This window comes from Gorilla gorilla, chromosome 15, assembly GCF_029281585.2.
Source record: "Gorilla gorilla gorilla isolate KB3781 chromosome 15, NHGRI_mGorGor1-v2.1_pri, whole genome shotgun sequence".
NCBI lineage: Eukaryota > Metazoa > Chordata > Mammalia > Primates > Hominidae > Gorilla > Gorilla gorilla.
The window spans coordinates 35119258-35143090 of NC_073239.2; the positions used below are offsets into that span (position 1 = coordinate 35119258).

The 23833-nt window shown below is 47.2% G+C and overlaps 1 protein-coding gene across 2 annotated transcripts; it reads left to right on the plus strand.

Moving 5' to 3' along the window:
- The first annotated feature begins 7711 nt into the window (after positions 1–7711).
- SALL2 (spalt like transcription factor 2) lies at positions 7712–23833 on the plus strand. 2 transcript variants are annotated; one of them, XM_019010163.4, is made up of 3 exons: positions 7712–8016; positions 19264–22082; positions 22671–23833. In XM_019010163.4, the coding sequence occupies exons 1-3, from the start codon at positions 7944–7946 to the stop codon at positions 22905–22907; spliced, it is 3129 nt and encodes a 1042-aa protein (XP_018865708.3). In that variant the 5' UTR covers positions 7712–7943; the 3' UTR covers positions 22908–23833. The 2 variants fall into 2 exon arrangements, with proteins under 2 accessions (XP_018865708.3, XP_018865709.4); XM_019010164.4 differs by lacking the exon at positions 7712–8016 and adding an exon at positions 18510–18857.

Genomic DNA, 23833 nt, shown 5'->3' on the forward strand with positions numbered 1-23833 from the left:
ATTATTAACTCACTAAAAGGTATTTTTTTGGTTTGTTTTTTTGTGGTTTTTTTTTTTGAGACGGAGTTTCGCTCTTGTTGCCCAGGCTGGAGTGTGATGGCGCAATCTCGGCTCACCGCAACCTCCCCCTCCCAGGTTCAAGCAATTCTCCTGCCTCAGCCTCCTGAGTAGCTATGGGATTACAGGCATGCACCACCACACCTGGCTAATTGTGCATTTTTAGTAGAGACAGAGTTTCTTCATGTTTGTCAGGCTGGTCTCAAACTCCCCAACTCAGGTGATCTACCTTCCTCCTCCTCCCAAAGTGCTGGGATTACAGGCATCAGCCACCGCACCCGGCCTGTTCCTCTTTTTTTTTTTTTTTTTGAGACCAAGTCTCTCTCTGTTGCCCGGGCTAGAGTGCAATGGCATGATCTCAGCTCACTGCAACCTCTGCCTCCCGGGTTCCAGATTCTCCTGCCTCAGCCTCCAGAGTAGCTGGTATTACAGGCGCGTGCACCATGCCCAGCTAATTTTTTTTTTTTTTGTATTTATAGTAGAGATGCGGTTTCACCATGTTGGCCAGGCTGGTCTCGAACTCCTGACCTGAAGTGATCCTCCCACCTCAGGCTCTCAAAGTGCTGGGGTTACAGGCGTGGGCCACCACGCCCGGCTGGCCTGTTTCTCTTCTTAAATGTTTCTCCTGGATGCTCTGACCACATTTCTATTATAAGTTATCAATTATTCATATTTTCTGTCATACTTAACCCATATGTTCCAGTTCCTCCAAAGACTTGCCTCTGCCATTTAACTCTTTCTTTCCCATCATTGATTTGTTTTCCTTTTTGATTGCTCTGTTTATCTTTTTGTGGTTTTTTGCCTTTCTTATTGTCCTCTCGCCTCATGCTATGGTTTCTACTTTATCCCCACCCTCCGAGGATTTTTTTTTCTAATGGCCAGCCTTAGGATCCCCAGAACTTTAACAAATATCCTTATAATTTATCCCTCGAAAGCACTCTCTCTCTCCCCGCCAACTCCCTGCCACCACCCTATCCTTCTCCCCGCTGTCTGCTAGACTCTTGGCCCTTCCCCCACAACCTCCCTTTCCTGTCCGACTACCTTGTCCTCTTTACATACTCCCAATTCCCTTATATTTAACATGAGGAATGAGAAGTGGAAAAATGAAGAAAAGCAAAAAGAATAAAGTCTGTCGTTCCTCCTTTGAAAGTTTAAATTCCTTCCATCTTCTGCCGAATGAACTCTGAAAAGAAACACCAGACAACACTCAGTCTGAATGACCCTCCTTGATCTTCACTCCCTCCTTCTTCCGCTAAAACACCATGGCAACTGCCACCTGAAAGAGGTTAGGCGGAAATCATCTAATAAGACCAGAGGTTGTTTGCCAAGGCTTTCTTATTTAGGAAAGTTTTGCAAAGGGCGCTTTACCCTAACTCTGTATTCTCTCACTTCCTTAATGCTAGCAAGACAAAGAACATGTGACAGTATATGTTATTATAAGATCCATAATTTTAATAAATGTTGACTTTGTAGATCTTCAAATTTTCTTTGCAATTTGTAATTTTAAGTTATCCTCCAGGTCTGCAGCCAGAAGGCAAGGCCCATAACAGAAGCAGAAATCACCAGGATGGCAATAAAGTATTAAATTGTGTGAAAAAAACATAGGCTGTCCAATCAGGCATTGCTTGCACAAATTTCAACCCTGCTCTTTATCAGCTACAAGACCTTGAGCTATTAAGCTATATTGCCTCTCTAAGCCTCAGTTTCCTTATGTGTAAATTGGGGTGTTCTCCATGCATGAGATGGGGACTATATAATGCTCCCTTTGCAAAATTATTTTAAAGATTTAATGAGATTATGTGTTCAAAGGGCAGGGTGCACAGAATGCACCACAGCTATGATTATTATCAACCGAAACAGTACATGTGTTTCTAGATTCCTAGTTCATTTCTCTTGCAATTAAATCAAGTCATGAGATCATAGGATTCTAACGCTCCAGAAGGTAGAGAAAATGCCTCCACAATAACTCCATTTCTGAAAACAAACTAGAAAAAGAAGAATAAGAGCAGAGTGTTTTCCTGAGAGAAAAGGCATTGAAGGAAATGGCAAAAAGTTTTCCGGACTCCCTCATGACTATCATTTTATTTTTAGGGAAAAACCCCCTAGAAGCTTAGAAGCTTTTTTTTTTTTTTTTTTTTTTGAGACACAGTCTCACTCTGTCGCCCAGGCTGGAGTGCAGTGGCACAATCTCGGCTCACTGCAGTCTCTGCCTCCTGGGTTCAAGTGATACTCCTGCCTCAGCCTCCCAAGTAGCTGGGATTATGGGCATGTGCCACCACGCCCAGCTAATCTTTGCATTTTTATTAGAGATGGAGTTTCACCATGTTGGCCAGGCTGGTCTCGAACTCCTGACCTCAGGTGATCTGCCCGCCTACACCTCCCAAAGAGCTAGGATTACAGGTGTGAGCCACTGCACCCGGCCAGAAGCATTTTTTTAAATTTCTTCTTCTTATTATTATTATTTTTTTTTTTTGAGGCAGAGTTTTGCTCTTGTTGCCCAGGCTGAAGTGCAATGTTGAGATCTCAGCTCACTGCGACCTCTGCCTCACCGGTTCAAGCAATTCTCCTGCCTCAGCCTCCCAAGTAGCTGGGATTACAGATGCCCGCCACCACGCGCAGCTAATTTTTGTATTTTTAGTAGAGACGGGGTTTCAGTATCTTGGCCAGGCTGATCTTGAACTCCTGACCTTGTGATCCACATGCCTTGGCCTCCCAGAGTGCTAGGATTACAAGCGTGAGCCACTGCGCCAGGCCAAGTGTATTCATCTTAACAACATCAAAACATTTGGCTAAAGGCAGTACACACATTTGTGAAGCATGTTATGTATTTGGTCCACAGGCAGCGCTTGGTTCATGGGTACCCAAAACCAGTCAAACATAATTGTTTCAAATTTAACTCTGCAAAGGAATCATTCAAGAGCTTGGTTAAATATCTTAGGCTCCACCCCCAGAGATTCTGATTAACTAAATCTGTGGGGGAGCCCAGGAATGTGAATTCTCCATAAATTCCCCATGTGATTGTGGTGTTTGGGAGTCACTAGACCAAAAGAGAGCAGAGAGCTCTGGCAATAAGCATTTGTGACAGGCTCCTCATCTTTCTCTTCTGAGATGTCACTCCAATCACCTTCTCCTTGCTCCTCACAGTTCCTGGCTTTAACTGGGGTGTTGGGCTGATACCACAAAACAGCATGTAGGAAACTCTGAGAGTCAAATACAATGACTAACATTTTTTATTTTATTTTATTTTATTTATTTATTTATTTATTTATTTATTTATTTATTTATTGAGACAGAGTCTCGCTCTCCCCGAGGCTGGAGTGCAGTGGCGTGATCTCGGCTCACTGCAAGCTCAGCCTCCCAGGTTCATGCCATTCTCCTGCCCCAGCCTCCCAAGTAGCTGGGACTACAGGCACCTGCTACCATGCCCGGATAATTTTTTTGCATTTTTAGTACAGACGGGGTTTCACCATATTAGTCAGGATGGTCTCGATCTCCTGACCTCATGATCCACCCACCTCGGCCTCCCAAAGTGCTGGGATTACAGGCGTGAGCCACCGCGCCCGGCTATTTCATTTTCTGAGACAGGTTCTCACTCCACCCAGGCTGGAGTATACCAGTTTGATCACTGATCATGCATGGCTCATAGAAGCCTTGACCTCCTGGGCTCAGGTGATCCTCCCACCTCAACCTCCTGAGTAGCTGGGACTACTGGCATGCGCCACCACACCTGGCTAATTTTTAGTATGTTTTTGTAGTGACAGAGTTTTGCCATGTTGCCCAGGCTGGTCTCGAACTCCTAAACTCAAGTGATCCAGCCGCCTCAGCCTCCCAAAGTGCTGGGATTATAGACATAAACCACTGCACCTGGCCAGCTTTCTTTTTTTTCTTTTCTTTTCTTTTTTTTTTTTTGAGACAGAGTCTTGCTCTGTCGCCCAGGCTGGAGTGCAGTGGTGTGCAGCTCACTGCAGCCTCTGCCTCCTGGGTTCAAGCGATTCTTCTGCCTCAGCCTCCCAAGTGGCTGGGACTACAGGCACGTGCCACCACGCCCAGCTAATTTTTGTATTTTTAGTAAAGACGGGGTTTCACTGTATTGGCCAGGCTGGTCTCGAACTCCTGACCTCGTGATCCGCCTGCCTCAGCCTCCCAAAGTGCTGGCATTACAGGTGTGAACCACTGCCCCTGGCCAATTTTTTGTATTTTTAGTAGAGACGGGGTTTCACCATGTTGGCCGGGATGGTCTCGATCTCCTGACCTTGTGATTCGCCCACCTTGGCCTCCCACAGTGCTAGGATTACAAGTGTGAGCCACTGCACCCGGCCCAGCTTTCTTTAAAAAGCAACAGGAGCCGGGCGCAGTGGCTCACGCCTGTAATCCTAACACTCTGGGAGGCCAAGGCGGGTGGATCACCTGAGGTCAGGAGTTCGAGACCAGCCTGATCAACATGGAGAAACCCCATCTCTACTAAAAATACAAAATCAGCCAGGCATGGTGGCACATGCCTGTAATCCCAGCTACTCAGGAAGCTGAGGCAGGAGAGTTGCTTGAATCCAGGACGCGAAGGTTGCAGTGAGCCGAGATCTCTCCATTGCACTCTAGCCTGGGCAACAAGAGTGAAACTCTGTCTCAAAAAAAAAAAAAAAAAAAGCAACAAGATACCATCACATAGAAGAAGATGAGGGTAAAAAAATAAAAAGCAACAACATATCTTTTTTTTTTAAGGATTTAATTATGACACCCAAATACCTTAACATTCATTTTAACTAATCCAGAGGCAACCTGTGCACACAAATGAAGGAAAAAGAGATTATGCTCAAGTGGCCTGGCTTGAAAATTGGCTCCTTGACGAAAACACCTCAACAATGCTGTAAACGATTCCTGAAGATAGATAAATTATTAGACCAACATCCAATAGGGAAGCCAAAATAAGAAATGTTGATAAAATTAGAAAATATAAGAATCAACCACAAATCCAGAAAAAAGAGCCCATCTTCACCACCAGTTCCCCCAATCCAGAATATTACACACCCCTCCCAACCACCCCAGAGCCTCTCTAGCTCTGGCTCTCGTATATGGGAAGAAACTGGGGGTGGGGTGCCAAGATAAGTCCCTTTTTCCTATCGTTTATTATCTCCCATGCTCTCGAGTCCCTCTTCAGCTTCTTGGGAATGTAAGCCCTGAGTTTACAAGGTCAAAAGACCAAGGAACATTTTCCAAAAATTAGATTACAAATTGAAAAAAGAAAAGTGGTGTTGTTATTTTTAATATTCTCTTCTAGTATGAAGTTTGAGTGTCTCTCTTCTATTTCTCTGTCTCCTTTCATTCTCTTGCTCTTTTTCTCTCCCTCCCTTCTTTTCCCTCTATCCCTCTCCTTCCCCTCCCCTCTCCACTTCACCACACACAGAAACCCCTTTTCAAAGGGGCTTTTTTCCAACTCAGTGAAGTAAAGTCTTTGCCCCTTTGTGGGGAAGGCTCATTAACATTCCCACAGCAGCATCTCTTCAAGGATTTTACTTTTGTAACTCTGTGGGGAGGTCAAGAGGCCACAGTGGAGAGGTAAAAGGAAAAAAAATGGTAAACTGGGGAGGGCGGAAGAAAGAAGAGGAGGGGAAAGAGTCCTTCCTTTCACAATGAGACCCACAAGAAGGAGGGGGAAAAATAGGAAAAGATGAAGACAGCCAAGATTCAGGAAAAAAGACAAATGTGGACCCTGAAATCTGCTCCCTTGGAGATTTCAGACTCCTGAGAAAAGCAGAAAGCTATTTTCCTTCTCTCCTTTCCTTTCCTGGAAGGAAATAAATGATGGAAACAGTGGGGTTAGAGGATGACAGGACTCAGTCTATTCCATGGAGGAATCAGAAGCTTTCCTAGGCTCAGTACCCCCATTTCTCCTACAGTGGTCTAGTAATAAATAATGGCACCTGTCTACCACAGGGGAGTTAATAGGATGAATTACATAATGTCAGCAACAAGAGTTCCAAGGGTAGACTTGAGAAAGCCACCCAGGGCCCTGACACCAAAGGACTGGAAAAAAAAAATGGAGATTCAGTGAACTCCAAAGCAAAGATGAGAGCATTTTCCAAAACTCTTCAGATGTAATGTGGATACCTGCTTCAATTATCACTAGCAGCACCCCCTGCCATCTGCTGTCTCCCTTTTCCTTTCTTAGTATTGCCAAACTAGCTTGAAATTGTGTAAGGGAAGAAATGCAAAAACCTTCAAATTTGCACCCAAACCTGTGAGTGAGCTTTCTTTTGCCTTTCTCTGAAGATAAAGCCATCAGAGATTTACATTACTAACCCTAAAAGGGGAAAATACTTCCCACTTTTCCAACTGATGGTGTTTCAGATGCTATCTCAGCCAGAAGAATAAAACAGAAATCATGCTAAAAGAAAGGGGCCCAGGCATTATTGCCAGAAGACAGGGCATATCCAGAATATTCTATGCCCAGTAGCTCAGTAGTACTCAAATATAGGTAGGAACATCACAGCCAGAAGTTAAAGAAAAATAAATGAATCACCCTCAGGGTACAGGCTAAGCAAGAGATACCTGGTTGTTGCCAATCAGTGTATTGTGGAGATGGAGGGATTCCTTTTTTTTTTTTTTTTTTTTTTGAGACAGAGTCTCGCTCTGTCACACAGGCTGGACTGCAATGGCGCGATCTCGGCTCACTGCCACCGCTGCCTCCCAGGTTCAAGTGATTCTCCTGCCTCAGCCTTTGGAGTAGTTGGGATTACAGGTGCCCACCACTACGCCCAGCTAATTTTTGTATTTTTAGTAGAGATGGGGTTACAACATGTTGGTCAGGCTGGTCTCGAACTCCTGACCTCAGGCGATCCGCCCGCCTTGGCCTCCCAAAGTGCTGGGATTACAAGCATGAGCCACCGTGCTCAGCCTAATTTTTGTGGTTTTAGTAGAGATGGGGTTTCACCATGTTGGCCAGGATGGTCTCCAGCTCTTGACCTCATGATCCGCCCACCTTAGCCTCCCAAAGTGCTGGGATTACAGGTGTGAGCCACCGTGCCCAGCCATGGCTATTTTAAATGAGATTCCTTGAGATCAATCAGTTTTTTTTTTCATGATAGCAGTTTGGTGGCATATTGTGTCTTTACTGATATAGAGGAAACAATGTTAGGCTACTGTCAGATGCACCTGGATCCCAGGCCTGTGTCTGATACATCACAGCTGTGCAACTTTGGAGAAGTTACTTAACCTCACTGGGGCTTTTGATTCATCTATAAAGGGACTCAGCTATAAATAGGAGTAGTAAAGCCTACTGTGTTCATCTCAGAGTTATAACATTCAAAACACGTTATAAATGAAAATATTCTATAAATTATAAAGAGCTATACATATATTACTCATAATCAGGACATATCAGAAGGTTCTTATTTCAGTTTATACCCTAGAAGCAGCTGCATTATCAGAGGGGCATAGAAATATGACAGAACCAAAAAGCACAGTGAAGATCTTGGAAGAAGAGTTAGAAAAACAAGCCGGGGACAGTTTCTGAACAGACAGCACAGGGAGAGGCCCAGGGCCCTTGCAGGGAGGAGAGGGTTAAATCCTTTCCTCTGCAGTACAAAAGAAAAGAGTGTGCGGAAAGATTAGGATTTTTGCTTTTACAATGGGAGCTGCAGAAGCGCAGGGAAGAAGCTGAAGAAAAAAAGGGGGCGTCTCCCCTTTAAAGACTTGCAAAGATTGAGAGAGAAAGAGAGAGAGAGAGAGTCTGTCTGTCTCTGGGAAAGAAGAACATCTCTGCTTCACAGTGATTTGCGCTGGGGGAGAGGCATCAATTGGCTTCGGACCCAAGGGGGAGACGAGACCAGGTCACCCCGGTTAAGACTAAGTGAGCGTTGCCCCTCCCTCTCCCAGCTCTCTACCCGGGAATGTCTCGGCGAAAGCAGCGGAAACCCCAACAGTTAATCTCGGACTGCGAAGGTCCCAGCGCGTCTGAGAACGGTGGGTGCCTGGGGAGGGGTGGGGGCCCCTAAGTCCAAGCCTGTGTGGGTCAGGCCAGGGCAAGGGGAGGGCACACGGGCCATGGGCGAAACCAGGCGGGGGCGGACTTGGTCACTGGGGGTTTGAAGGAGTTGAGATGCAGGGAGTAAGAGACGACCTGCGCTGGGGAGAAGCCCCGCTTGTTACTTGGGATTGATTCTGTTTGTGTTTTCCTTGTTTTTCTCTGGATGAAATGGAGTTTTCAAACTGGCTCTGTCTCCCCACCCAAGAGTTTTCTCCTCAGGTCTCCCTTTGCTCACTGGTCTTTGTGCCGTTGCTAAGTAACGTCCTCAGACCTGAAGACCGTCTCTTAGGGGTGGGATTTTACCCCCTTTTCTTTCTGGAGAGTTGGGTTGCAAGAGAATGAATTGGATAAACGTGAAGGCTCCCCTGAGGGAGACAAGAAAAAAGTTTCTCATTGTTGGGCTGAACTGAGAGCCGATCAGAGCTCCCAGAGGGAGAGAGCTAAGGTCGGTCAGAATGCAGCCTGGTTTGGGGTGTGTATGCGTGTCACCTGGAGGACAGCTGAAGGCTAGGTCTGGATGAGGGGCTTAGGTTTGTGCTTCAAGGAAAGCAAAGCAAAAAAAAAAAAACAAAAACAAAAGAAGTGCAAGAAAATACACCTGTTACTACATGCATATCATTTTATGAGGATATGGTGTTTTTGAAGCAACAGGTGTCCCTTATGAGGGGGAAAAATTGTATGTATTCTTGTAACATTCCGTTAAGTGACAGGCAGACAGTAGAGCAAGCAGGGAATTGAAGAGTGAAATTGCTCAGAGTCTGAGAGACAGAAGCAAAATCAGGACAAAAACTTCAATTTCCTAATGCTCAGGGCTGGCTGGTGGTGCTCACTCCACTAAACCTGGGTTTTAAAAACTTGCCTGATTGTGAGTACATCTGAGCCAGGGTGTGGGAATCTATATATTTTGCAAGTGTCCAGGTAATTCTTAGGATCAAAGAAGTTTTGGACATACCTGTCAGTGGTATGGCTCCATATGTGCAGACTGAAAGTCTGGAAGTCCTAGCTCCAGAGAGGCAACTGTTTAGCATACAGTTGATACACCCAACAGTATAGTATAGGATTAAGCACAAGGTTTCTGAAACCAGACTTTTAGACAAATCCCAGCTCTACCACTTGGTTAGCTGTGTGACCTTGGCTGGTTTATTTTGCCTCTCTATGCTTCAGTTTCCTCATCTGTAAAATAAAGATGTGTATACTAGCTACCTCATTAGGTTGTTGTGAAAATCTAAATGAGTTAATATGTGTAAATCCCTTGGAAAAATACCTAGCATAAATAAGTGCTTAATATATGTAGTAAAGTACCCAGCATAAATAAGTGCTTAATATGTGTGAATATCGTTATTATCATTATATGTGAATGCAGTGACACTGCCTGCAAGTGCTGTAGTGTGACCAAAACTCAGGAACCTCTTGGCAAACGTCAGCATTTCTTTTTTTTTTTCTTTTCTTTTCTTTTCTTTTTTTTTTTTGAGAGAGAGTCTCGCTCTGTCGCCCAGGTTGGAGTGCAGTGGTGCAATCTTGGCTCACTGCCCGCTCCACCTCCCAGGTTCACGCCATTCTCCTGCCTCAGCCTCCCGAGTAGCTGGAACTGTAGGCGCCTGCCACCACGCCGGGCTAATTTTTTGTATTTTTAGTAGAGACGGGGTTTCACCGTGTTAGCCAGGATGGTCTGGATCTCCTGACCTCGTAATCTGCCCGCCTCGGCCTCCCAAAGTGCTGGGATTACAGGCGTGAGCCACCGCGCCCGGCCATCAGCATTTCTTTATGAGACGTGTCATGAAAAGCTCTAAGAGAGTGTATTGGTGGCGATTAAAATTATAGATTAAACTTGCCTTCCCACCTGTTAAAAAACAAAAACTTGAGGTCAAATGAGCGCTCCATGTGCTACAAAATAACCTTAACAGACATGTTTTGGGCAGAACGCATCCTCCCCGAAACACTGCTTTTCTGGGATCCTACTGTGCCCATATTTAGAGGTTCCATGGTGATGGCATCCTTCCCTCCTGAGACACATTAGCCCTTCTTAATGCTGCTATAGGCCGGATGTTTCCTGCTTGTGCTCTACAGGAGACTTCCCCTAGAGCCTCAACTCCTCCCCAGAGTTGCCTCACAGTTCTGCTCTCCTGCTGGTTTGATCGTGGAACTATGCTGAACACCCCTCCAAACCCCCAGGAAGCATTCTCTCCTCTTCTTCCTACTTCTCCCATCTGCTCACCCACTCCCCATATCATAGCTGAGGAAAAATCTTCTGTGAGGGAGTCAAAAGCTATCTTTAGCAGCTGTCTTGAATGGATTTTCAAGCCCTTTAAGATATAGCTTCCACCTGGGGGCATGGTAATACTGCTACAAAGCCATCCCCATAGAAACAGTAAAGGTTTAAACCCAATGGCATCAACAAATTTTTGATGAAAATTTGCCTTTGAGCTATGAAAGGCAGAAACAAATGTAAGGAGCAAGGAAGCAGTAGCACCCTCTGTTAAGATCTACCGTAAGAAAGCCTAAGGATTTTCTCATCAGAATTCCCCTGGAGTGAAAGGTCCTAGGCTACTTACGATCTGGATGTCATTGGGCCTCATCTGCAAAATGAGGTGGCTCTATTTGATCATATCTAAAATTCCTCCTGGATCTTATAAGCTTATAATATATAAATTTCACATTTTCTGGTTTTCTTTTAAATTAATAAATTTTCTTAATCATGAATGGGGCAGCATCCATTCTGCAAAACAGAATGAGAGCTCTCCTTTTCCCTAATTTTTTATAGACAGGGTTTCTATTCACTTATGTGATCTTCAGGCATCTGACTTCCTTCTACCCCAGAGCATGCTCCACAGTTAGGGAGGAAGGGCTCTTATTTAGGGGCACATGTATCCTTTGGTGTACCTGTGAAATTATGGATATCATCATGAGTATCAGAAGACATTTAGTCAGTAGTCTAGGGTGCCAGTAATGTTTCCAGGAGTCTTTTGCCTTCTTGTAAGCAATATGTGCCATATACAACATGCAAATGCTGAGCCTTTGTTACATATTTTAAAAGCCAAAATTCTGCAGTGACCTAAGACATCACCAAGAAACAGTCTGAAAAATCTGTTTTCCAGCCATTTTTGCTCAGCTTCCCTAACCAGAGCATCAAAACCTAACAGAACAGTTATTGCATATAAGTGATGGGCAGGAAATACTCTATTCACTTAAAAACTCTAGAGAGGAAAAAAAACCTTCTCTCTCCCCTACAGAGTCTAGAAATCTGGATTAGAGAACACAAAGGATGTGACTGGGGGAAAAATGCAAACCAGTACATCTGGGAAATAAAGGAAACGATCAGAAACCCAGATATTTAGTGAGAAGGAGAAACCAGGACAGCAGCCAAACAGATCTAGAGGGAGAGAGGGGAGTACTTTAGATGGAAGTTGGCAGACAGCAAAAACAGCAAGAGGGGAAAGAAGGCAAAGGTAGAGTTTTGGGGGCTCTGTTTACATTTGGAAGTAGAGAGCCTCATCTCTCAGGTTATTGATCCCTGGGCCACTCAACCTAGGTATTCCCAGATCAGAAAAAACACATTTTGGAATAGAGAGTATCTCAGTCCTGGTGTTACAGAGTACTAGATAAGAAAACAGAAAACTTGGTTTTCAATCTAGTGTGGACCTTGAAGCTGTGTGACCTTGGGCACATGTGACCTTTCTTACCCCAGGGCTTCATTCAGCTTTTGACATTCAAATAATAACTAACACCCATGGCTAATATTTGTGGAGCATTCAGGTACTGTGCTAGGCCCTTTTTGCATTTCCTCTTTTTCCTCCCAACTCCGTTATTATTATTATTTTATTTATTTATTTATTTATTTTTATTATTTTGAGACGGAGTCTCGCTCTGTCGCCCAGGCTGGAGTGCAGTGGCGCGATCTTGGCTCACTGCAAGCTCCGCCTCCCGGGTTCACACCATTCTCCTGCCTCAGCCTCCCAAGTAGCTGGGACTACAGGCGCCCGCCACCACGCCCGGCTAATTTTTTATATTTTCAGTAGAGACAGGGTTTCACTGTGTTAGCCAAGATGGTCTCGATCTCCTGATTTCATGATCCACCCACTTTGGCCTCCCAAAGTGCTGGGATTACAGGCGTGAGCCACCACGCCCAGCCCCAACTCCCTTATTATTACAAAAAAATTTTTTTTCTTTTTTTGAGACCAAGTCCTACTCTGTTGCCCAGGCTGGAGTGCAGTGGCACGTCTCGGCTCACTGAAACCTCCACCTCCAGGGTTCAAGAGATTCTCCTGCCTCAGCCTCCTGAACAGCTGGGATTACAGGTGCATGCCACCACACCTGGCTAAAATTTTTTTATTGTAGTAAAATATGTGTAATAAAATTTACCATTTTAACCATTTTTAAGTGTACAATTCAGTGGCATTAAGTACATTCACTATGTTATGTAACCATTACTGCTGTTTCAATATCTTTTTCATCATCAAACAGAAACTGTAACCGTTAAACAATAAATCCCCATTCTCCCATTCCCTCAGCCCCTGTTAGCCTCTACTCTGCTTTCTGTATGTGTGAACTTGCCAAATTTCATATTAATGGACTCATATAATGTTTGGGTACCTCATACTAATGGAATCATACAATATTTGTCCTTTTGTGTCTGCTTTATTGCACTTAGTATGTTTTCTCTTTTTTTCTCAATGAAAGTCAAATTTGTCTGAAAGCATAATGTTTACAAAGTTCATTCATGTTGTAGCATGTATCAGAATTTCCTTCCTTTGTATGGCAGTACCCTCATTTTAAAGAAGAGAAATCAGCCAGGCACAGCAGCTCATGCCTGTAATCTCAGCACTTTGGGAGGCTGAGGTGGGCAAATCACTTGAGGTCAGGAGTTCAAGACCAGCTTGGCCAACAAGGTGAAACCTCGTCTCTACTAAAAATACAAAAATTAGCTGGGTGTGATGGCGCACACCTGTAATCCCAGCTACTTGGGAGGCTGAGGCAGGAAAATCATTTGAACCCAGGAGGCGGAGATTGCAGTGAGCCGAGATCACGCCATTGCACTCCAGCCTGGGCGACCATTGCACTCCAGCCTGGGCGACACAGCGAGACTCCGTCTCAAAAAAAAAAAAAAAAAAAAAAGCTGGCCAGGCGCGGTGGCTCATGCCTGTAATCCAGCACTTTGGGAGGCCGAGGTGGGCAGATCACCTGAGGCTGGGAGTTTGAGACCAGCCTGAGCAATATGAAGAAACCCCGTCTCTACTAAAAAAATACAAAATTAGCCGGGCGTGGTGGCACATGCCTGTAATCCCAGCTACTAGGGAGGGTGAGGCAGGAGAATCGCTTGAACCTGGGAGGCGGAGGTTGCGGTGAGCTAAGATCGCGCCATTGCACTCCAGCCTGGGCAACAAGAGTGAAACTCTGTCCCAAAAAAAAATAAGAAAACAAACTCTGGGAGAGATTAAGAAATTTTCCCAAGATCACAAATATTAGAATGTTCTAGAGCTGGGACTTTAACTCAGGTCTGAATCACTGTGCACAATGACAATGAGAGTGTCAGATCTCTAAAGTCCCAGCTCCAAAATGGTATGAATTCCATGTTAAGTGTTGAGTCCTTTGAAGTCAAAGAAATTTTCATTAAAAGAACATTCTTATGTTTGATCTAAGATATTCCTGTTCTGGAAACAAATATCTTTTTCTCACTTAGCACCAGGTGTACCAATCATTGTGCCTGTTAGTCTACTGTGTTACATAGGCCATAGTTACATTAGTAGGTCTGGGTTGCAAAGGATTATTATGTGTCTACATTTAGGAAAGAGGAGTAAGGAGGAGAAGATGAGATATTTCCCTAAGAAGTAGTCAGTAGCAGTAGTTACAGAATCAATTCATAATTATGGAAGCTACCAATTAGCATTGTTCAGTGTCAATAATAAGTAAGTGGGCCAGAGGCAGTGGCTTACATCTGTACTCTCAGCACTTTGTGGGGACAAGGCAGGAGGATCCCTTGAGCCCAGGTATTCCAGACAGCCTGGGCAACATAGTGAAACCTCATCTCTACAGAAAAAAATATTTTAATTAGCTGGGCATGATTGTGCATGCCTGTAGTCCCAGCTATTCAGGAAGCTGAGGTGGGAGGATCACCTAAGCCTGGGAGGTAGAGTCTGCAGTGAGCTATGATTGTGCCACTGCACTCCAGCCTTAATGGGTGGATGATGCTTGAACTCTGTAGAACAAAGCCTTTCACCTTACAATTAGAAATATGGTGGCCAGGCGCGATGGCTCACGCCTGTAATCCCAACACTTTGGGAGGCCAAGGTTGGCGGATCACCTGAGGTCAGGAGTTTGAGACCAGCCTGACCCACATGGAGAAACCCCATCTCTACTAAAAATACAAAATTAGCCGGGCTTGGTGGCACATGCCTATAATCCCAGCTACTTGGGAAGGCTGAGGCAGGAGAATCGCTTGAACCTGGGAGGTGGAGGTTGCGGTGAGCCAAGATCATGCCATTGCACTCCAGCCTGGGCAATGAGAGCAAAACTCCATCTCAAAAAAAAAAAAAGAAAGAAAAAAAAAGAAATATGTCTCAAATATCAATTAAAAAAGAAAAAAATATGCTTCAAGATACCCATACCTGGGAAAGAAATGCAATCACTTAAACTTACAGTAAGGTGTAAATTATATCAAATTCTATTCATGGAAGCAGATTTTTCACTGGGAAAGGATACAAGGAAGTTAATGTGTGGTTGTGGGCACTGTAGGGAGGGGACCTGATGGGAAGATTTAGCATTGAGAGTTCATTTTGTCTGTGTCCCAGTTGTGGCCAAGTTTAGCTCAGGTAAGATTTGGTGAGGAGCAGGGTGGAAAGTATGATGGAAAGGGCAGTCCTCCATGTGGGTCTCATCATTGTGTCACCATCTTTGTATTCTCATTGGAATCACCTGAGGAGCTTTATCAAACTAATGCCTGGATCCTATCCTCAGGGATTATGAATTAATTAGCCTGGGATGTGGCCTGGACATAGGGATTTTTTTTAAGTTTGGTTGGTTGGTTGCTTTTGCAGAGATGGGGGTCTCACTGTGTTATGCAGGCTGGTCTCAAATTCCTGGCCTCAAGCAATCCTCCTGCCTTGGCCTCCAAAAGTGCTAGGATTATAGGCATGAGCTACCCACTGTACTTAAACTTTCTTTTCTCTCTTTTTTTTTTTCTTCTTTTTTTTTGAGATTTCGAGATGGTGTCTCAAACCCTTGAGCTCAAGTGATCCTCCCGCCTCAGCCTCCAGAGTAGCTGGGACTACAAGGGACAGACCACTGCACCTAAACATAAAAATTTTAAAACTCTCTTCTGGTAATCCTAATGGGCAGCAAAATTTGAAAACCGCTGTTCAAATGTATCACCCTGCTACATACAACCCACCTATTTTTCTCTTTGTTCTCCCCAGCAGTTCTCTCTGAAGCCTAAAGAAGCAATCTGATGGGACACTAGATTTAGAAGGGAAGCCACCTGGTTTCCCTTTTCTTTGTCATTTCAGCTCTCTATAAGTTTAAACAAGCTTGTCCAGGTCTTAGTCCCACCCCGGACTTCACATTTGACCAGAGATAGCTTACCTCACCTTATCTGCTATCTAGGGACACCATTACCAGTTTAGTTTATTCCTGCATTTGTGACTTCATTCATGTTTGTGTAAGAATCCTGCCCCCCTTTTCAGGATGTGCAGTGAGTGCAAAGTACTGAGAAATGGAGGGTTCCTCTTACAGGTGGCTGTTGATCCAGTCACCTTTCACCAGGGACTAAATTTACCTTAAAGAAGAGCTTAGATCAAATTACGCATCAGAAAGCACATTTCATTAAAGAGCAAGAAAGGGGACAGTGTTTCCCAGGAGAAGATGAAAAGAAAAGGATTTCTTTTCTTGTCAGAAGACTTGACAAACAGCAACTGGATATCAAATGTTCAATGCTAATTAACAAATGCTCAGTAGAAAGCCTCCATCTGATTCCCTCTCCCTGACTAAGGCCAGGGAGCAAATGGCAGGTAGAAGCCACACAGGGCCCTTTCTCTAGCATTAGGGAAGCCATACAATGTTGATGTGCTTGAGAAAGCATTGGACAGGAGTCAAAATTCTGAATGCTTGCTTCACTGAATTACTGTGTGAACTTGGAAAAGTCACTTAACCTCTCCAAGCTTCAGTTTCCTTATCTGTAAAAATAAACCACATTGCACAAAACTGTGACTTGCCATAAACCTAAATAGAACCCCCCTCCCTCATTTGTAAGTCCAGGCCTGGAAGCACAGAACCCGTCCATTTCAGAATTATGACTCACAATGCTAAGAGCCTTATTATCTGAAGTTTCAAAACATAATTCAGTAAACTGTTTTAAGTTTAAAAACACAGGCAAAATTTATGTTGAGAAGTAAAGTGGATGTTACTAATATTTTAAATAGGTTGTTTCAGCTCCCCCACCCACTGCAATGAGACTTCCTACCTTTGAAATATGCCGCTGATATTAGCCAATATCTTACCTCAGAAATTAATAAGATTAACAAACAACATGGAAAACAGATCTAATTTTAGTATATGTGTATTTAAGGTTACTTCGATTATTTTGCTACTGACAATGTAAATTATCTCATTGATAAAATTCAGGACTCCCCAAACTTTAAAAATCTCACATGTACATATTAATTGCTTTAGACTTTTTTTTTTTTTTTGAGACGGAGTTTCACTCTTGTTGCCCAGGCTGGAGTGCAATGCCACGATCTCAGCTCCCTGCAACCTCCACCTCCTGGGTTCAAGCCAGTCTCCTGGCTCAGCCGCCCCAGTAGCTGGGATTAAAGGCGTGTACCACCATGCCCAGCTAATTTTTGTATTTTTAGTAGAGACGGGGTTTCAACATGTTGGCCATGCTGGTCTGGAACTTCTGACCTCTTGATCTGCCCACCTCCCAAAGTGCTGGGATTACAGTGAGCCACCGCGCCCGGCTTCTTTTTTTTTTTTTTTTTTCTTTTTTTTTTTAAAGTAATGGGGCCTCACTATGTTGCCGAAGCTGGAGGGCAGTGGTTATTCACAGGTGTGATCACAGCTCACTGCAGCCTCAAACTCCTGGACTAAAGCAATTCTCCTGCCTCAGCCTCCCAAGTAGCTGGGGCTACAAGTGTGCACCACCATACCTGATTTACACATTAATATTGTCCAATTTTTCAATTTTTTGTCCCCACAATATTTTTCTGAGTAAGATACTGCAGCTACAATATTACCACTTTATGAAGAGGGAAACGGTGGTATAACATGGTGTGACTGACCACCATGTCTCAGTTTTATCAGTGAGGCAAGAATAGAACTGGGATTAAAACAATTTAGGTTTACTGATGCCCAGGGAAACCACAAAACCAAGGACTTGTGGTCACTTCCTGCATGTAAGAGAAAGTATTTTAGGAAGTGGGAAGCACTTTAAGACTCATTTCAAGGTAAAAAAGAGAATGCCAGAATACCTGGTCCAGGAGGCATTTTATTCTTACTTATCCTGTCTGAATAGGAGGCTGCCTCTGTGATGGTGAGCAGGTGTTAGCTATTTAAGCATTCAAATCAGGCTGGGGCTGAAAGGGCTTTAGACACTGAGGGCTGCCTGGTAGCTCCTACCGCATTGTTTCAAGAGGGCTCCCCTCCCCCCAGGTTAGAGCTGGGTGGGCCTCCGTAGGCCTCTGCAGGCTAGCGTCTCCCCAAACCCACTGTCTTTAATAGTGACGGTGTGAGGAATGTTGCAAGAGGAGAATAGAGGAGGAAGAGGGTACTAAATAGGAGATGGCTTATTAAATAAGCATGGACTCTATAAATTAGGTGTTGTGTAGGCTGGGCGATCTGCGGAGTAACCTGCATTCAGCTATTATTCTGGGGGAGGAGGGGCGGGGAGTGAAGGGGCTTAGTGTTCCGCAGAGAGTCCTGAAATGACTTCCTTGGAAATTCTACCTTGCAGCCGCCCACCCTGAGAAACTTCTTTTGGGGAGAGGGATGGGGGTAGGGTGGGAATGGAAGTGAGAAAGACGAGACAAAACTTCGAATATTTTGGGGTGTGTGTGCTGGTGAGGAGTGGATGTTCTGATCTCCCCCTCTTCTTCTGACCCTCAGACCTCTGAGGAGATCAGACGACCCTCTCTGGAATCCACTTTTTCCAAGCTCAGCGGATCCTTTATCCAAAGAAAAATAAGAGAAGCCTATCGCCTTGCTCCATTGAGCAGGGCTACGTTTCCCACTGTGCCCCTAGAGCTTAGGAGGGGAGGGCGGGGGGAGGAGGGTAGGCCTGGGCAAAGGCATCTGCAGATGGGGGGAGCTGGCCAGGGACCGGGAAAGGTGGACCCCCGCAGTGCTTCACAGCACCTGTCACTGCGCCTCCGGAAACTCTCCCGAGCTCTGAGCTCCCGCCCCCACGCCCCCGCTAGCGCTCGCTTCTCCCGCCTCCTCTAGCTCCCGCCTCCCTCCCCAGCAGCTCCTCCCCATAAACTCCCCTCCTCATCAGCTCCTCCCAGATCTCCCCTCTCCCCGCTTTCTCACTCCAGCTTCTCCCCGCCTCCTCGCTCCCCTCCCCCTCCGCCGCTGCTCCCTGCCCCCGCCGCTGCCGATCTCCATCTCCGCAGTCTGGGCCGCTGGGTGCAGAGGCTGCTGCAGACCCAGCGGCCACCGCCGCCTCCCTCAATCCCAATATCCATTGTCTCCCACCCCGCCTGGCCCTCCACTTCCCCCACAACCATGGCGCACGAATCCGGGAGGAGCTCTTGTCTCGGGGTGCCCTGCGGGGAGCCGGCAGAGCTCGGAGGTGCGGTAGGGTCGGTCGGGCTGGGCAGGGGTGGGGGCGGAGGGGGATGCGCAGGGGCGGCGAAGACTTTCGGTGGGCGGGAGAAAATGCATGATTCTCTGCGTAGGCCCCTGTCCCCACACCTATTCCGTGAACTCGCTTGTGGCCTGGGGAAGGGAGGGTGGCTGAGGAGGGGAGTAGCATGCTCTTGCCCCCCTCCCCTCCTCCCTCCTCACCCCCCTGCCCCATGCCGGGTTGTCTCCTGTCCACACTGATCAGGCCTGAGCTCTAGACTTCTGCGTGGCCCTGATGGTGAGCTCATCTCCCCACCCCCAACTAGCGGTTACTGGCCTCCTTGTTAATTAGAGCCTTGGTATACCCAACCCAACTGCGCCACCCACGCTCTCTCTCCTTGTCTTCTCCCCAGGTGATGCTAGCGAGGAGGATCACCCCCAAGTCTGTGCCAAGTGCTGCGCACAATTCACTGACCCAGCTGAATTCCTCGCCCACCAGAACGCATGTTCTACTGACCCTCCTGTAATGGTGATAATTGGGGGCCAGGAGAACCCCAACAACTCTTCGGCCTCCTCTGAACCCCGGCCTGAGGGTCACAATAATCCTCAGGTCATGGACACAGAGCATAGCAACCCCCCAGATTCTGGGTCCTCCGTGCCCACGGATCCCACCTGGGGCCCAGAGAGGAGAGGAGAGGAGTCTTCAGGGCATTTCCTGGTCGCTGCCACAGGTACAGCGGCTGGGGGAGGCGGGGGCCTGATCTTGGCCAGTCCCAAGCTGGGAGCAACCCCATTACCTCCAGAATCGACCCCTGCACCCCCTCCTCCTCCACCACCCCCTCCACCCCCAGGGGTAGGCAGTGGCCACTTGAATATCCCCCTGATCTTGGAAGAGCTACGGGTGCTGCAGCAGCGGCAGATCCATCAGATGCAGATGACTGAGCAAATCTGCAGGCAGGTGCTGTTGCTTGGCTCCTTAGGCCAGACGGTTGGTGCCCCTGCCAGTCCCTCAGAGCTACCTGGGACAGGGACTGCCTCTTCCACCAAGCCCCTACTACCCCTCTTCAGCCCCATCAAGCCTGTGCAAACCAGCAAGACACTGGCATCTTCCTCCTCCTCCTCTTCCTCTTCAGGGGCAGAAACGCCCAAGCAGGCCTTCTTCCACCTTTACCACCCACTGGGGTCACAGCATCCTTTCTCTGCTGGAGGGGTTGGGCGAAGCCACAAACCCACCCCTGCCCCTTCCCCAGCCTTGCCAGGCAGCACAGATCAGCTGATTGCCTCGCCTCATCTGGCATTCCCAAGCACCACGGGACTACTGGCAGCACAGTGTCTTGGGGCAGCCCGAGGCCTTGAGGCCACTGCCTCCCCAGGGCTCCTGAAGCCAAAGAATGGAAGTGGTGAGCTGAGCTACGGAGAAGTGATGGGTCCCTTGGAGAAGCCTGGTGGAAGGCACAAATGCCGCTTCTGTGCCAAAGTATTTGGCAGTGACAGTGCCCTGCAGATCCACCTTCGTTCCCACACGGGTGAGAGGCCCTATAAGTGCAATGTCTGTGGAAACCGTTTTACCACCCGTGGCAACCTCAAAGTGCATTTCCATCGGCATCGTGAGAAGTACCCACATGTGCAGATGAACCCACACCCAGTACCAGAGCACCTAGACTATGTCATTACCAGCAGTGGCTTGCCTTATGGTATGTCCGTGCCACCAGAGAAGGCCGAGGAGGAGGCAGCCACTCCAGGTGGAGGGGTTGAGCGCAAGCCTCTGGTGGCCTCCACAACAGCACTCAGTGCCACAGAGAGCCTGACTCTGCTCTCCACCAGTGCAGGCACAGCCACGGCTCCAGGACTCCCTGCTTTCAATAAGTTTGTGCTCATGAAAGCAGTGGAACCCAAGAATAAAGCTGATGAAAACACCCCCCCAGGGAGTGAGGGCTCAGCCATCAGTGGAGTGGCAGAAAGTAGCACGGCAACTCGCATGCAACTAAGTAAGTTGGTGACTTCACTGCCAAGCTGGGCACTGCTTACCAACCACTTCAAGTCCACTGGCAGCTTCCCCTTCCCCTATGTGCTAGAGCCCTTGGGGGCCTCACCCTCTGAGACATCAAAGCTGCAGCAACTGGTAGAAAAGATTGACCGGCAAGGAGCTGTGGCAGTGACCTCAACTGCCTCAGGAGCCCCCACCACCTCTGCCCCTGCACCTTCATCCTCAGCCTCTTCTGGACCTAACCAGTGTGTCATCTGTCTCCGGGTGCTTAGCTGTCCTCGGGCCCTACGCCTTCATTATGGCCAACATGGAGGTGAGAGGCCGTTCAAATGCAAAGTGTGTGGCAGAGCCTTCTCCACCAGGGGTAATCTGCGTGCACATTTCGTGGGTCACAAGGCCAGTCCAGCTGCCCGGGCACAGAATTCCTGCCCCATCTGCCAGAAGAAGTTCACCAATGCTGTCACTCTGCAGCAGCATGTCCGGATGCACCTGGGGGGCCAGATCCCCAATGGTGGTACTGCACTCCCTGAAGGTGGAGGAGCTGCTCAGGAGAATGGCTCCAAGCAATCTACAGTCTCCGGGGCAGGGAGTTTCCCCCAGCAGCAGTCCCAGCAGCCATCACCGGAAGAGGAGTTGTCTGAGGAGGAGGAAGAGGAGGATGAGGAAGAAGAGGAAGATGTGACTGATGAAGATTCCCTGGCAGGGAGAGGCTCAGAGAGTGGAGGTGAGAAGGCAATATCAGTGAGAGGTGATTCAGAAGAGGCATCTGGGGCAGAGGAGGAGGTGGGGACAGTGGCGGCAGCAGCCACAGCTGGGAAGGAGATGGACAGTAATGAGAAAGCTACTCAACAGTCTTCTTTGCCACCACCGCCACCACCTGACAGCCTGGATCAGCCTCAGCCAATGGAGCAGGGAAGCAGTGATGTTTTAGGAGGCAAGGAAGAGGGGGGCAAACCGGAGAGAAGCTCAAGTCCGGCATCAGCACTCACCCCAGAAGGGGAAGGCACCAGCGTGACCTTGGTAGAGGAGCTGAGCCTGCAGGAGGCAATGAGAAAGGAGCCAGGAGAGAGCAGCAGCAGAAAGGCCTGCGAAGTGTGTGGCCAGGCCTTTCCCTCCCAGGCAGCTCTGGAGGAGCATCAGAAGACCCACCCCAAGGAGGGGCCGCTCTTCACTTGTGTTTTCTGCAGGCAGGGCTTTCTTGAGCGGGCTACCCTCAAGAAGCATATGCTACTGGCACACCACCAGGTACAGCCCTTTGCCCCCCATGGCCCTCAGAATATTGCTGCTCTTTCTCTAGTCCCTGGCTGTTCGCCTTCCATCACCTCCACAGGGCTCTCCCCCTTTCCCCGAAAAGATGACCCCACGATCCCATGAGCCTGTTTTTCTGTACCTGCTGCTCTTTGTCCCACAGAGCAGAAACAGCTTCACAAAAGGACCTCCCAGAGTTATGAGCCCTGATTTTGTCTTTTTCTCTAAGTTCTTAACATGTTATGTCCCTAGTGGCTTTTCTCTAGTCCCTGAGCTTGGAAATTACTGTGCTTACAAGGGGATGGCCCCCTAAGGAATTTTTCTTCCCTCCTCATTCTTTGTACCTGAGGAAAATAGATTCTCTGCAGCTTTCTCAAGGGGAACCCTCTCCAGTTTCCCTGGTGTGACCCTTCTTCCCCCTTCTCTTTCCTCTCCCTTTCCCTTTGGTAGGTGCACCTGAGCACCTACATTTGGAATTGCAGCCTAGCCAAAAAGGGCTGGCAGCTGTCTCTGGAGGGCCCAGTGCCACTCCTCTGGGGTGACCTTTCTGCTCAGCTGGTGGGTATGGGTCCCCTATCTTTCTAGAACCAGTATGTGGCATTCCTGTCAAGTGGCCTGCCCATGAAGCCCTGGAATTCCAGCTCCACCTCCACTACCACTCCAAGCCTGGCCCCACCAGTGCTGTTTGGCCTAGGAACTGTGGCTGGGAAGGTGCCTCCAACAATGGGATCCAGGGAAGCCAAGGAGAAGACAGCCCCCCTGCTATTTCAGCCTCCTGCACCCAAGGCAGTGCCTGAGAAGCCCATCATAGACAAGAAGTAGCAAACTGTACATTCCTTCTCCCTCCCCCTGCTCCAGAAGGTGCCGGTACTGAAGACGCTCCAGTAATTGGTGACCCAACCCTAGGAAGTAGGGAGAAATTAAGGAAGGGCATAGGAAAATTTTCCCAGTAAATCCCCTGATGGTCACATTAAGGTAAAGGTTTTGGCTGGTCAGTGTGCCAAGACCTCTCCAGCTTCTCATTCATGATGACCTCTCAAAGTTGGGAAACAAGCTGATTTCTTGCCAAGAGGTCTCCCAGGAGATATCTGGGAAATGTGAAGTTCGTATCTTTAAGGAGCATTTTTGGTCAGCATGGTTGATGAACTAATGATGAGAGAGTTAAGGAATGTTGCTAGAACATAGGGCTTGCTGGTACCTATGTGACTAAGAAAGGGACATGATGTAAGGGAAAAGGCCTCAAATTGTTGTGAATGTGGACATTCTCGTTAGTAATCTTTTGGGCTAATAGTGACATAGTGTGCAGAGGTGTACCAAGGATCATGGGGGATTTCCTAGCACTAGTATGCTTCTAGTTTTAGATAACTCCCTCCTTTATTCCCTGGCCCCTTGTATTTTCCTTATCTTCCTCTTTCAAGACCCCTACCCATTTTGCCTATCCGTAGGCTGGGGCTTGTGTCTTTGTCATTGTCTGGTTCTTAAGAGTCCCAGACTTTGGGAGACCAGCTCCAGGTGGCGTCCTCCCTGCCTCTCCGTCTTGTAATGAGTTGTAGTATTTACTCTTAACATAGGATCATTTGGAACAGGAGTTCTGAGGAGGAGAGAGTGAGGGTTTTGCTATTGACTGACTTGAACGATGGCTTCTCCTCAAGCTGTAGGCTCCAGAGCTTCCTAACCTAGTAAAATGTCAAGAACAGACGGGAAATATTAGTGTCTTTCCCTCTATCATTAAAGGTGTTTTAACCAAA

Coding starts and splice junctions, on each gene's coding strand:
- SALL2 (XM_019010163.4), top strand. CDS start 7,944: ATGTCTCGGCGAAAGCAGCGGAAACCCCAACAGTTAATCTCGGACTGC. Junction 8,017..19,263: donor TCCCAGCGCGTCTGAGAACG/GTGGGTGCCTGG, acceptor TCTTCTCCCCAG/GTGATGCTAGCGAGGAGGAT. Junction 22,083..22,670: donor TGCTACTGGCACACCACCAG/GTACAGCCCTTT, acceptor CTATCTTTCTAG/AACCAGTATGTGGCATTCCT.